This window comes from Terrapene carolina, unplaced genomic scaffold, assembly GCF_002925995.2.
Source record: "Terrapene carolina triunguis isolate 2854851 unplaced genomic scaffold, T_m_triunguis-2.0 Scaffold96, whole genome shotgun sequence".
NCBI lineage: Eukaryota > Metazoa > Chordata > Testudines > Emydidae > Terrapene > Terrapene triunguis.
Window position 1 is genome coordinate 27,787,181 of NW_020664447.1, and position 12,582 is coordinate 27,799,762.

The window sequence follows — 12,582 nt, forward strand, 5'->3', positions numbered from 1 at the left end:
AGAAACAGTTTAATTTGAAGGAATAATTTTCTCCTGCATGTTTGTGGTATCCAAAATGGTGCACCATTCTGCTAAAGTATGCCTAGAACTGTACACAAGAGTGAACGTGACTAGATGGTTTTAATTGCACTAGGGGAGTGTAGTGCAAAAAGTAAGCAAAACTGTCAATCTTTAGAATTCTTCCCATTTTTAATTATTTAATACTTGTAAATAAATAATCCTTCTCTTAAAGACAGAAAACATATATTTGAACCTTACAGCGTCTCTTTAATTTTTATATGTTTGGTTTGTCATTTTGTTGTATTGTTTTATTTTTCAGTGAAGAATGATACTTTTGAGAGTGTAAATCTGCAAACTTCTGTTGTTGTTGATGACTGTAATGCACCCAGAGGTGTGCCGGGGGACTCTCAAAACAGCTAGACAAGAACCCTGCTCCAAAAACGTACAATCAGAAACCCAGTCCTGAAATCATATCAATGTTGGGGGGGATCCTTGAGCTTCCGCTGAGCCCCTTGAAGTCAATGGGCCTCCTGCATGATTGCCAGAGTCCACCAAGTAGATCTCATGGTAGGATCAGAGCCTGAAACTTGGATGAGATACAAGTGAGGGAGAGAACAAACAGGAGGATGGAGAAGGGAAAACCAGGCTTCCGTAAACATGATCAGATGGTGACTGAAGACTTGTGTTGGTGAGCAAGAATATTTTTTGGTTTAATGGCTAGTTCACTTCATGAGGGATTGGACTGAGGAGCAAATTGGAATTTTCTGTTGGCTCTAATGGAGACACAAGGAGTGGGGTATAAGCACCTTCATGAGAAGTGATGGGGTCCAGGAGCATGCGGCTGGGTGGTAAAAATCTGCTTCCTGCCACACCCCCGCTTGCACTTTATTTTTGTTGGGGTTCAGACCCTCGGTCACCGGCTTCAATGTGACCAATAAAATGTCAAAGTATGGAACCAGCGTGCAGGTGCCCCTTGTGACCCATGCATGATGGACACCCGCACAACTGTCATCACTTAGCATCTCATTCCTACCTGCTCATGTGGTGCACACCTGTGGCCACTTGGCAATGAACCTGAACCGCTCAGATCAAAGGCCCCTTTGTTCCCTCGTGTGTGTTTATTTTTGACCCACCTTTCATATAGCTGTGAGCTGTTTTACTCATGAATATACTTATATTTCACACCTGGTTTACTCCATTTTCTAGGTCATTTTTTTAAACTATTGAGAATTGTTTTGTGACTGTATATTACTGGAATTATGGGCCAGATCCTCAGTGTATCTCCATTGTAGTCAGTGCTGATTCACACCAACTGAGGACCTGGCCCTATAAGTTTACCCTTGCTGAGTGTAACCAGGCCACTTTATACAGGGTAGAAAAAAAGTTCTAAATGTAAAAGGATTGAAAAGTGAAGTCCAGGAAGAAAGCAGCAAAAGGAGTAAACTACTAGGTGCAAGCGTCTGTCTTTGTCTCGTCATTGTTACAAATAGTCTGAACATTTATGCAGTTAAGATGGGGAAGTGGAAGATCTTTTACAAGTAATAAACTCATATTTGTCTCAGATTAAATGCAACACCTTAACACATGGGCGCCATATGGCCATAAACAGATGCAGCTTTCATGTATTTTGCCTTTTTCTCCAAGGGGGAGGTTGTGATTGGCCCATATTATTAAAGATTAGTTGCCTGCTTTTAAAAAAGAAAGAGGAAAAGAACCCAAAGCTGTTTAGACTAGTAGAGTTTATAGAAGAAATTGCTTTTCATTTGGATGTCTAGTACACTAACACACATACACACACAGAGGTCGCACTTGATGTTACCCCTGGTGTCCTGGCCAGATTCCCATGCGGGAAATTACATTCTGCCTCCCTAAATTCCTCTTGGAGTTTCAGTTGTAACCTATCCTCTGCCACAAAGGATGGTGGTTGGGAGATGCTGTGGTCTAAGCCTGTCTCCACCACTTTCTCAGACAGGTGCTGAGCAGAGCACCTAACATCTCAGTATCTTAATTTCCCCAGCTGTAAAACAATACTTCCTAGTTCTTATGGATGGGGTGCAGCTGTCTGTCTGTACAGTGCTCTGAATATGAGAAAGCCCAGGTTAAATATCGCTACATATAAGCTCCATTATTGTAGGTGTGTTTAATTTTAAAAATGGTATCATCAGCCCTATTCATACAGCTCAGCAAAGGGCCCAGCCTTCCATGTCAACCTTCAAACGAAGAGCAAACGTTTATGCTGGTTGTGTAGATCCCTGAAAACAGGAAATACTGAAACTGGGTTTAAGCCGCCAACAAACAAGGCTTTGCCAGCATGTGGAGACTCCGACATCTAGTGCTTGAGGGCCAGAGGAATTTTTCTCCTACAAGTGATCCAATCCATGACGCGGAATAGACAAGGGGTACACAGAATCTTATTGTTAGTTACACAGTGCCTTGTGAGAGGGAAAACAGTTACGCTATGTCTGAGCTAATGTGACACTTGGCAGCTCACTGAAGGCAAAACAAGAGACACCTGTGCAGGCACAATGCCGGGTACAGCTTAGCAGCAGCACAACAGTTTGAGTGCGCCTCAGCTCTGCATGGGCCCAAAGGGCAAAGTTCAGATCCCGATCCAAGCGTTCTCAGAGTTTGGAGCTAGTCGGGAATGCAGAGGTTTGGGCTAATCCCTGCTGGTGGCTGCTGGTGGCAAACCTGATGAGTTTGCGAGATTAGTCTGTAGATTCTCAGAGGAAAAAAATGGCCACAGCTGGAGGTGATTCCCCCAAGGGAAGCAACAGAAGATGTCCCCACCGAGCATTAATTTCTTCACTCAGAGCTGAAGGTGTGTGGAAAAAGCAGAGCAAAGGGACCAACAGGAGACAAAACCTGCTCCATGGCCTCTAGACTCGGCCTAGTCCTGCCCTTGAGAAGCTGCAAACTGGGAATCCACTCAAGCTGGTACTAGCAGCCCCTCTGGTGTGGGAAGAGCTAATGCTGATTGAAGGGCATTGCTAAGGGAGAGACTGAACCTTGTCTGATCACCATCAAGCCCATCTTTGAAACTTGGCAGTGGCTGAGAGTGCAGGGGACCTTGCACAGTAAGGCCCAGCAGGCTCCCACTGGACTCTTAGCCACATGTGCTATGGGGAAAGGGGATGTGGCAGGTGAGTTTTGAATACCTGACACATGAGACAAAGTGGCCCTCTCGGAGGCTAATTCCCAATACACTAATGTTTCCCCTTTGTCCCTCAGAAACCCGGAGTCACTATATCTGAGCTATTCTAGCCAATGGCCTATTGAAATGCAGTGTGGTCTACTGGTTAGTATAAGACTGAGGAGTTTTATTCTTGGGTTTTATTCCCACTTCTGCTGCTGACTTGTGGGACCTTGGACAAATCACTTCGCTTTTCCATGCCTCTGTTTCCCTATCTGTGAAATGGGGTGTATTATCAGCCGGCTTCATTCATTACTATTTGGGAAGTGTTCCGAGACCGTAAGGTGAAGGAGCTGGAGAAGTGCCAGGTATTATTTATAGCTTTAGAGGGTTTGATCTCTCCCAGCAGAAATAGTTCCTGATACTATCTAGTGGGAATAGTACCACCCACTTACCTCTGCTCATGCTCTCCAGTTCACCTACTAGCAGCCACTTTAAAGTACACTCTTTGTAGGTGCGAAAAGCACTCACTAGCTTTAAGTTTGCCTGTGGGGTATTGCCACGGCTGGGTTTTGGCTGTTAACAATCTCTTTGTATGGGGGTAGAGGCAGCAGTCCTGTGAGCTGCCACCTGTTGTTAATCTAGCCCCGGCTAATCCATTCTGCACTGTGTCAGCAGTTCAAAAGGGCACTGTTAGTATTTTTTGCCAACTTCAATTAATGTGAGATTTTGGAGGCCCCCTCTGATCACATTTCATCTGTCATGAGTCAGGAACAAAATAGACAGATTCCAGTTGGGAGGAGAGAAGAGAAGGAGTTTATTGCAAACAAAAACAACAACAGTTGGGTCTCCTCAGACAGTGCTGCGAGTAATTCAGTTCATTTTGACTCCTTTAAAAAAAATTGGCACCTAGAAATTCCAATCCCTCCCACCTCACCAAAAAAAAAAAAAAAAAAAATTTCTAAGTGCAATAACTTACTCCCAAAACAATTCAAAAAGAACCAAGATGCAAAGCAGTTTGTTCTTTTTTTAATATTACACTGTAACGAACTTGTAATACATGTCTGTATAGGCAGTAAAATTGTATGACACAAACCTCACATTGCAATATCTTTTCATGATTTTTTTACTCATTTTTTTCCGAAACTTTTTTTTTAATTTTATTTTTTTAATATATTCTACCCCAGGCTGTTAAGCTAAAGAAAAAAGTTGCGTTTACACAAGGTTACAATATTTTACAGCAAGACCAATAATATTGATTGAGGTTTGTTTTCTTTCTTTCTTTCTCCTTCTCTCCCATTCTCTCTTTCAAACACTGCACACCTAAACTGATATATTATTATACATTGAAAACTGTCCTTCAAAATCAGTAGTATAAAAGTCCTAGCTCTATCTATGTATCTAGCTATGTGGGATTGGGTGGGTAATCATGTTACCAGCAAAGAGTTACTAGGTACAAGGTCAGTCTTTCACCGCCCTGCAGTACCATCAGCAGAGTTGAAACTGGCTGAATGAGTTTCAGGCTGATTCTGCCCCAGTTCCCATTTGGGTTTAATCCTTGATTCAATCTGTTTGCTTTTCGCTGCGTCAGTCAGAACAGTAAAATAAACACAGTCCTGCGCGGCCGTTTGATTATTTTTGCAGCCCTTTCCAGGAAACTACCTTTTCGCCTTTGTTTGTTTTTAGAGTGTTTTACAACATACTGCGATGTCTGGGTGTACGCTGTCAAAAAGGAACACATGGGGAAAAAACCCACCCCGTAGAAACACACACGCTCTGCACACAGACACTCTCTGCACTGTATGTACACATCTGTACAGTACACACTATCCAGATACACACTGACCACATACAGATACTGTGGTATGTACACACAACACACATTGCATATACATACGTGCAGGGCATTCATTCCTTACATACTGTACATATACAGTCTGCATACAATGCACACCCCTCCCATACATGCCTTGGAACATATGGACATATTTACACATGGATACACACACACACACACACTTTTCTCTCTTGTATTTTATTATCTAGACACGACCGGCCGGGCCCCTCTCTTGTTACAGACTCTAATTCTGGAACAACAGGTCAAGCAAATTCTCCTTTGACTTGCCATCTTAGCCTGCCTTTCCAGGGAGCTAGCAATACTAGTGCCTGAGAGATGAGTCTCTGAATTCATAGCACGTTTTAAAGGAAACAACACAAGCACAGCAACTGGCTTAAGGGCCTGTGAGGAGCTTGGCCAAGAGGAGTTTTGGAACCTGCTGTGTGGAGGGAAGCAAGTCCTCTTGCCTCAACACTCACCTATGCACACAGCCCAGTGGTCTCTTAAGATGCTTGTTCTGCAGCAGCAGAGTGGAATTTCAAACCCTTTCAGAGACCTGCAAATTCCATGGGCCAGAGCTGGAGCAAATGCATCTCCATTCCCTCTAGAGTGGGCTTAGGGTAAAGCATTGTGGTTCTTGAAGTGTGGTCTGTGGCTCAGGGGGAGCCCTCCCTGGTGACTGGCAGAGGACAGCAGTGTGCAAGCCAAGCAAGGGGGGGAAGGGGATTGGGGACGAAGGGTAATGAGTAAATGTTTGCAAGTTGTTACAGAAGCGATTCTACTCCCAATAAAGCTGTGCTGCCAGGCACCTGGATAGCGATCTACACTCTGCTGCTTGTAAAACCAGCTCTGAAAACCATGCTGCTGTTGCTCTCAATTTTGCCCATTCCCATTTCCAATGTCCTCCCCCTCTTGTGTTTCTAATGGTGGTGGAGCAAGGTGGCAGCTGCTTATGTCCCTCTTGGTGACGTAGCCGTATGGCCACACTCGCTGCTGTTCAGGGGAAAGTTTTGTAAATCGACTGCCTCTAGATACTAGTAGAGGGCACAGGAGACAGCAAAACCCCATTGCGGGCATTGGGCCTAGGCCCCAAGAGGGCGAGTCTTCTAGTGCTCATTATACACAGCTGTTGAGCTGTTTTGAAAATTCCCTCAGCAGGTATTATTATTGTTAGTTCTAGTACTGTAGCATCTAGCCGTTTCAGTCATGGACCAGGGCTCTCGTACACGAGGAGATGTGCAAACACAGACCAAAAAGCCGGTCCCTGCCCCAAAGAGCTCACTTGTGGGCTGGTGCCTTGTGTCTTGTGAAATATGGCTGGTGTGTTTTCCTTTCTAAAGGCATGGCCAGAGCAAAATCATCACAATGGCAAATTATAGAGCGGAGCAAAGCCCTAGCTAAAGGAAGTATTGACAGGGTCATAAAGAGAATAAACATGAATCTAAAAGTGCCATCCCAGCCCCTCAATATAGAGGAGGCGTGAAAGACTCAGCAGTGCCATTGCGATAATTAGGAAAGCAGAGAACTCTGCAGCTGGGCAAAGGAAGCACTAGTTTTTAAAATATTTTTTTGGAGTTAAATTAACAGTTGGGTAAAAACAAATTCTTAAATTAACTAAAAAAATTGCTTCCGAGTAGCTCATAGACGCTTTCTTGCCTAGCTGTGAAAGTGATTTCTGATGCTTTCAAATGTCGCCACTCATTGTTCCAGCCTTACTTTGGGGTATCAAAATTGGGGCCCTGTTTGGAAGTGCCAATCAGATGGCAGCTCCCGTTGAGCGCGAGCGAGAGAGTCTGAAGCAGTGGCAGGTATTGCTTAACTAACAGGCTAACACTTCATTTGGAATGCCAGAGCATGCAGTCACTGCATTTAGCTAGTCGAGGTCGCAGAGCTGGGCACTATTGGTTGTTTGCAACATAAATGTAATGACTCTAAAGAATATTTTGCACAAGGATTTTAAGCTAAGTGAAATTTGGGGCTGAACCACCCTGCTAATGTCATGTCTCGGCTATAGCGTGGCGAGTGCTCAGTACCCTGCTCGATCAGGCCCAGTCCTACCCTGTGCTCCTCTACAACCGCCTCCCCTATAACAGCTCCTGCCACCCCTTCCCCCCCGGCAATCTTTGTCTCACACTAAAAATGTAGTTAAGAGCACTCTCCTCGTGTGTCCCCACTCTGTGCTCTGTGTGTAGTGCACAGGCGCTGCCTCCAGCTGGGGCTGTTTGTAGGTCCCCTATGAGAGGAGGCTTGTGCCTGATGTATAAGTGAAGGAGCATGTTTTACTGCTGAAGGCTGCAGAGTGCAACACTCGTCAGCTATGGCAGACACTTTCTGGGAACTGTCCCTACTTAGCCCAGGACCACCTCGTTTTCAGTGCCAGATGTAAGTCCATTTCAGTGGTGGGGATGAGGGAAAAGGCACGTGTTGGGTTAATAGGGGAGGAGAAGAACTGTACTGGGTTCCCTTCACCCCCATGTCGCCTCGCCCCCCCACCCCCCACACAAACATCAAATTCCAGCTGAACTTTACAGGATAGGTTTGTTGTCTCCCCAAAATCTAGCATCTCTTTAGCAAACTGTGTGAGATCAGGGCGTGTAGGAGAACACTGCTCCCTTTCCAAGGCTGAACCTCTGCAGAGCCCCAGCTGGTATGGGGAGGATAGTGTAGTCAACAGTCCCTCCGACAGCTGCTTAGTTCAGGCCGCCTGGATTTAGAAAGCATAGTGGTGACATTAAGTAGCTGGGAGTCAGAGTGAACCACGCAGTCTGGCTTTGGCCAACAGACTCAGTAAGGGATCCTCTTTATGGTCATCCCACCTGGCTCCTGGCTCTTTCCTTCTCTACAGGGCAGAGGGTGGCAGAAGTACTTTTCAAATCACAAAGGGCTGCTCAGTCTTGCTGAGGCGGTTTGGAGTGGGCGCTAGATCTGCCCCAGCATCACACTGGGGGCTTGGCTGTTAGATTTCTGCTTAAATAACATTTTAAAAGATTTTTTGTAAAACCAAGTAGCAATGGGCTGAAGAAATGAAAACAACAATCAAGGCAAGCTGGCTCTTTTCTCCTGCAGCACTGGACATCCAAACCCAGGAGCTTTGCGCTAGGGCAGAGTGAGGGTGAAAATGACCAGACCAGCAACGTTGTTGATGCAGAGCGAACAGCGAAAACTAAATGAGCTGCAACAATGGGGAAAAGCCAGTTTAGGCCTCAGTCCTTCAACTGGAGCCTGGGTTCTGCACAAGCCCCTGGGGCCACCTACTTGGATTCTATTCCATGCTCTGGACCTTAGAGGTTAAAAAATCCTTCAATTTTTATTAGGGAAAGGAGCTTTTACTAACACTAGGCGGGTGGGGGTTGTATTGTTTTTTTGTGGAAGAGGGGATTAAAATGTGGGGTTTTTAAACTTTGACAGTATCTCTCTAAAACATACATGAAAACTGGAGAAACTTTTAAGAAGGGCTTAAGTTCCCCCTGTGACTCTGGCTGATGTGGCAGGCAGCCTTGTTGCAGCAAATTAAAAACCCACGCAGGGAACATGTGCCTAATCCAGCGGTTCTCAAATTGTGGGGCGAGACCCAAAAGTGGGTCAGGACCCTGTTTTAATGGGGTCACCAGGGCTGCATTAGATTTGCTGGGGCCCAGGTTCTGAAGCTGAAGCCCGAGCCCCGCTGCCCGGGGCTGAAGCCAAAGCCCAAGCCCCAACACCTGGGACCAAAGCCCAAGCCCTACTGCTTCAGCCCTGGGCAGCGGGGCACAGGTTACAGGCCCCCCACCCAACCCAGGCTGAAGCCCTTAGGCTTTGCCCCACCCCCAGGGGCAGCAGGGCTCAGGCAGGCTCAGGCTTCAGTCCCCTCTCCTGGGGGGAGTAATCTCCTTGTGTAGTAATTTTTGTTGTCAGAAGGGGGTTGCAATGAAGTTTGAGAACTGCTGGCTGATCATTAAGCTAATCTTCTACCCTGAGGCACAACTCCTGCTCATCCTTGACTGACATAGACTCACATGGACTTCTGGATACGCGCATGACCCTTCCCTCGCTGAGTGTGGGGGAAAGATTCACTTAGAATTCTACTGACCCCAAAGACTTTTGAGGAAAAAAGAGACAGAAGTATTAGTTTCACTTAGTCTAATAAATACATATGAATGTTAGATCTAATATAGCTGTATTATTTATATAGGGCACAGCAGCGTGCTAGGCAGTACATAAATAATAATAATATATACACATAGCCAGAAACCTGAATTTTGGAAGTAGTTTCTTTGGAGACATTCCAAACCATTGTGAAACAAGACTCTGAAAAGAACCCTTAATACTCCCAAAAGAACTGACTTCCTAGCACCCAGAGACAAGGAGTTGTGGTAATGTCTTTCATTGAACCAACTTCTGTTGGGGAGAAAGACAAGTCTCTCTCCCTAACAGAAGTTGGTCCAATGAAAGAACCTCACCCACGTTGTCTCTCCAATGGCCTGGGACTGACATGGCTACAATAGCACTCCCTATTGTCCCTAACATGTTAGGCCAAGTTCATCCTGATTTAATGCTCCGGAAGTTACTGGATTTACATGTGGGATGAAATGAGCCTCCACATCACATGGGGTAGCCAGGTCCACCATCGCTCTTGTGACAAGAGAGAGGTGAAGCTATGATGCAGCTGCTCTTCCTCATGAGCCAAGGTGCCAAAGCCAGCTGCCCCTAGCCAATGCTGTTTAACATCATCACTTGAGGCATGTGCATGTGTTACATACGCTGTCAGAATTACCCCGTGCTGTTTCCAGTGCTGCTTCAAGTATCCATGGCTTTAAGCCATGGTGCAATGGGAGCTTCTGAGACTATCCCTGGCACCGCAGACTCAATGGAAAGGTTGGGAAGAACTTGGCCTTGCAGGGGAAAACTCACCCAAAGGTTTACAGTTTAACTTTGAATAGTTAATGCAGCCCTGGGTAACAGGAAACAAACAGGAACTACAGAGAGAAATCAAGAAGTACCATTGACTCAAAGGACACAGAGAGCCCAGGGAGGTTCTGCCTGTGTGCACCCTGCTGACCAGCATTTCAGAGGATGCAGACTGGAGGCCACTGCCCCCTACTACATGCTGTTCAGTAGGAGGATGGTGGTGAAATGACAAGGGATCATTCCGTACATACTGACCCAGGACAGCGGCTGTGTGTGCGTGGAGGATTCCACAACACATGAAAGCCAGCAAGCAGGGGGCACATGCTAGCGCTTGAGCTGTGATTCAAGGGAACCTCACTTCTGCTATGGAGACACAGCCCCATGCTGGGCAGGGCCCACATAGCAGCTGCACTTATACAGTTGCTAGCTGTAGGTAGAGGCCAGTAACTGCTGACCCAATAAACACCTCTTTAAAAAGATGGAAGATTAAAGGCCTGCCATGCCCTCCCTGCTGTGGACCTGTGCTTACAAACCAACTAACACCAGCTTTTTCCTAGAAGGGGTGAAGGAACCTTAGCTTACTGGGTGCTAATCCCCTCTGAGCACCTAAGAGGCAGGGAAGGGACACTGGGAAGCTGCTATCTCCCTTAATGAGCCTGAATAGAGGTGAGTGAAGTAGGGTGCAGCTGATAGGCTTAGCCTGTAACTTCAAGCTTTTCCAGCAATGGTGGTACTTAGCTCTAGCCTTGAGGTGTGCTGTAGGAAAAGACAGACCATCCCTTTCCCCATCCTCCCTTGGCGTCTCTGCAAGTCCTTGCTTCAGCTAAGCTTGTGCAACACCGAGAGGAACCGGGGCAGGAGTCAATGGGGGTAATTTCTCTTTCTTTTGGGCCAAGATTCTATTGCAAACTCAACTCGCTAGTTGTGACTCCTGCTAAGAGGCCAAGAGTGATGGCCCTGCGCCCACCCCAGGAGGTGCCTCCTTGCTGGTGCCAGGCATCACCCCCCGCACCTGTTGCCTATATGGGACAGAATAAAATGGATTAGAAATGACACTTCAATACATGGGTGGAGGGAGGGGGAAATCAACTGAAAATGACGGGTGGCTGATTGGAAAGTCCGATCTGGTGTCAGAAAAGGCACGGGGAGAAAAATGCCCTGGTTATTGGGAAACACAAGCATGACAGTGAAAGGGAAACGCCACCTGTTAGAAGAAAACCCAAGTCTAGCTGGGATAGGAGCGACTCCGCCACTTCCTCTTATCCTGCTTGAGCACAGGAAGCTGGGAGCTCCCTGTGTGTACGTTTGAAACACTCCACTTACGGTAAGATACGTGTTCGCTGTACCTAGGATAGCTAAAAGTGCTGCATTCGGCTCCCCAAGGAGGCAATGGCTGTCTTGAGTCCAAGCGGATGGTGGGTTTTTTTGGTTGTCCCTGTTTGCTCTGTCAGTGTCTTGAGGGCGTTGGCTGCAGCCCTGTCATGTCGCCCAGGAGATGGCAGCACTGTGCTCCTTTGCCTTCATCCTCAGGGCCGCGATGCTGGAGGTTTTGCGGTCAGGCTCGCCGCTCAGCTCGTAGCCGTTGATGCCCGGGCTGATCCCAGCGGTGCCGAAGAGGCTGCCCATGTGAGTCTGTCCCACGTGGCTGCCAGGGCCGGAGACACTCAGGAACTCGGAGACGCCGCCAGCTGCATGGGGGTGAGCGTGGGGGGACATGCAGGAGGGCACCGTGTCACAGGGGACCACGCAGGCGGGGACTGGGGAAGCGGCGCCATTGTTGCCAATCCAGGATGGGTTCTGGATCTGGGGGAGGAAAAGAAAGCTCAGTGTTAGCTCTAGGGCAGCCCTGGAGACGGAAGAACTGGAACAGCACAGGGAGGAACAGTCCTGGCTTCTGTCACCCCATGCCCTGACTGCCCATGGGCCTCAACCCTGACCCACAGGGGCCCCTTGTAGAGAGGAGAGGGACAGTCAGGGTCTGTAGCCCAGTCAATCCTCAATCTCCCAGCTGAGACCATTAGCAAGGGGGCCAGCTAATGCGAGCTGTGCTGTGGACACCTGGCCACCAGAAACTGGCCTGAAAACCATCAGCCCATTTCACAAGGGCCCCAAACAGCCACCGCATGAGAACAACATGCAACCTGTGCCAACCTGGCCTAGATTCAAATAAAGATCTAGAGGGAAAATGCTCCATGTCTATTTCCAGTCCCCACAGCCCTTCATTTTAAACTCCACTTACTGCAGCTTGACATAATATACTGGGTACAGCCAGAAAATTGCTCCCATGAGCCCCTTATACACTGAGCACCTGCTGAGCATTGGAATGGTTAGCTTAAAAGAACACATGAGCTACAGGAATAAAAGGGCTAAGAGCACAAGCAACATCGGCAGCCCTCTGGGGTCTGGCAGCTGCTGTTCCTGGGTTGGTTATGAGTACTTGGGACTGTTAATCCTGCTGGCCAAGTAATAGGGTTGAAAGAAGGCCCATTAGCCACAAACTCGGTGTAGGTAACCACTGAGCAAGGGAAAGGTGTAAGAGCAGAGGGGGAGAATTCTTAAATGTGTGTGGGGAGTAAATCCAGTTCTATGTCAAGGAAAGTTTTCCAGAGAGCTTGGGTGTGTGTGTCTGGAGTCATACAAAGCATCCTCCAGCCAGGAGACTCACGAGTGAGTGCCATATTAGCCCCAAAACCACCTGAGATGAAGTTGGGCCATGCTGTTTTGC

At 47.2% G+C, this 12,582-nt stretch overlaps 1 protein-coding gene across 1 annotated transcript in view; it reads right to left on the bottom strand.

Moving 5' to 3' along the window:
* Positions 1 to 9,403: 9,403 nt before the first annotated feature.
* Positions 9,404 to 12,582, bottom strand: part of ALX4 (ALX homeobox 4) — a 63,639-nt gene continuing 60,460 nt past the window's right edge. Inside the window, exon 4 of the mRNA XM_024214433.3 lies at positions 9,404 to 11,660. Coding sequence (XP_024070201.1) covers positions 11,337 to 11,660 — 324 coding nt within the window. The 3' untranslated portion in view covers positions 9,404 to 11,336. The remainder of the gene's footprint in view (positions 11,661 to 12,582) is intronic.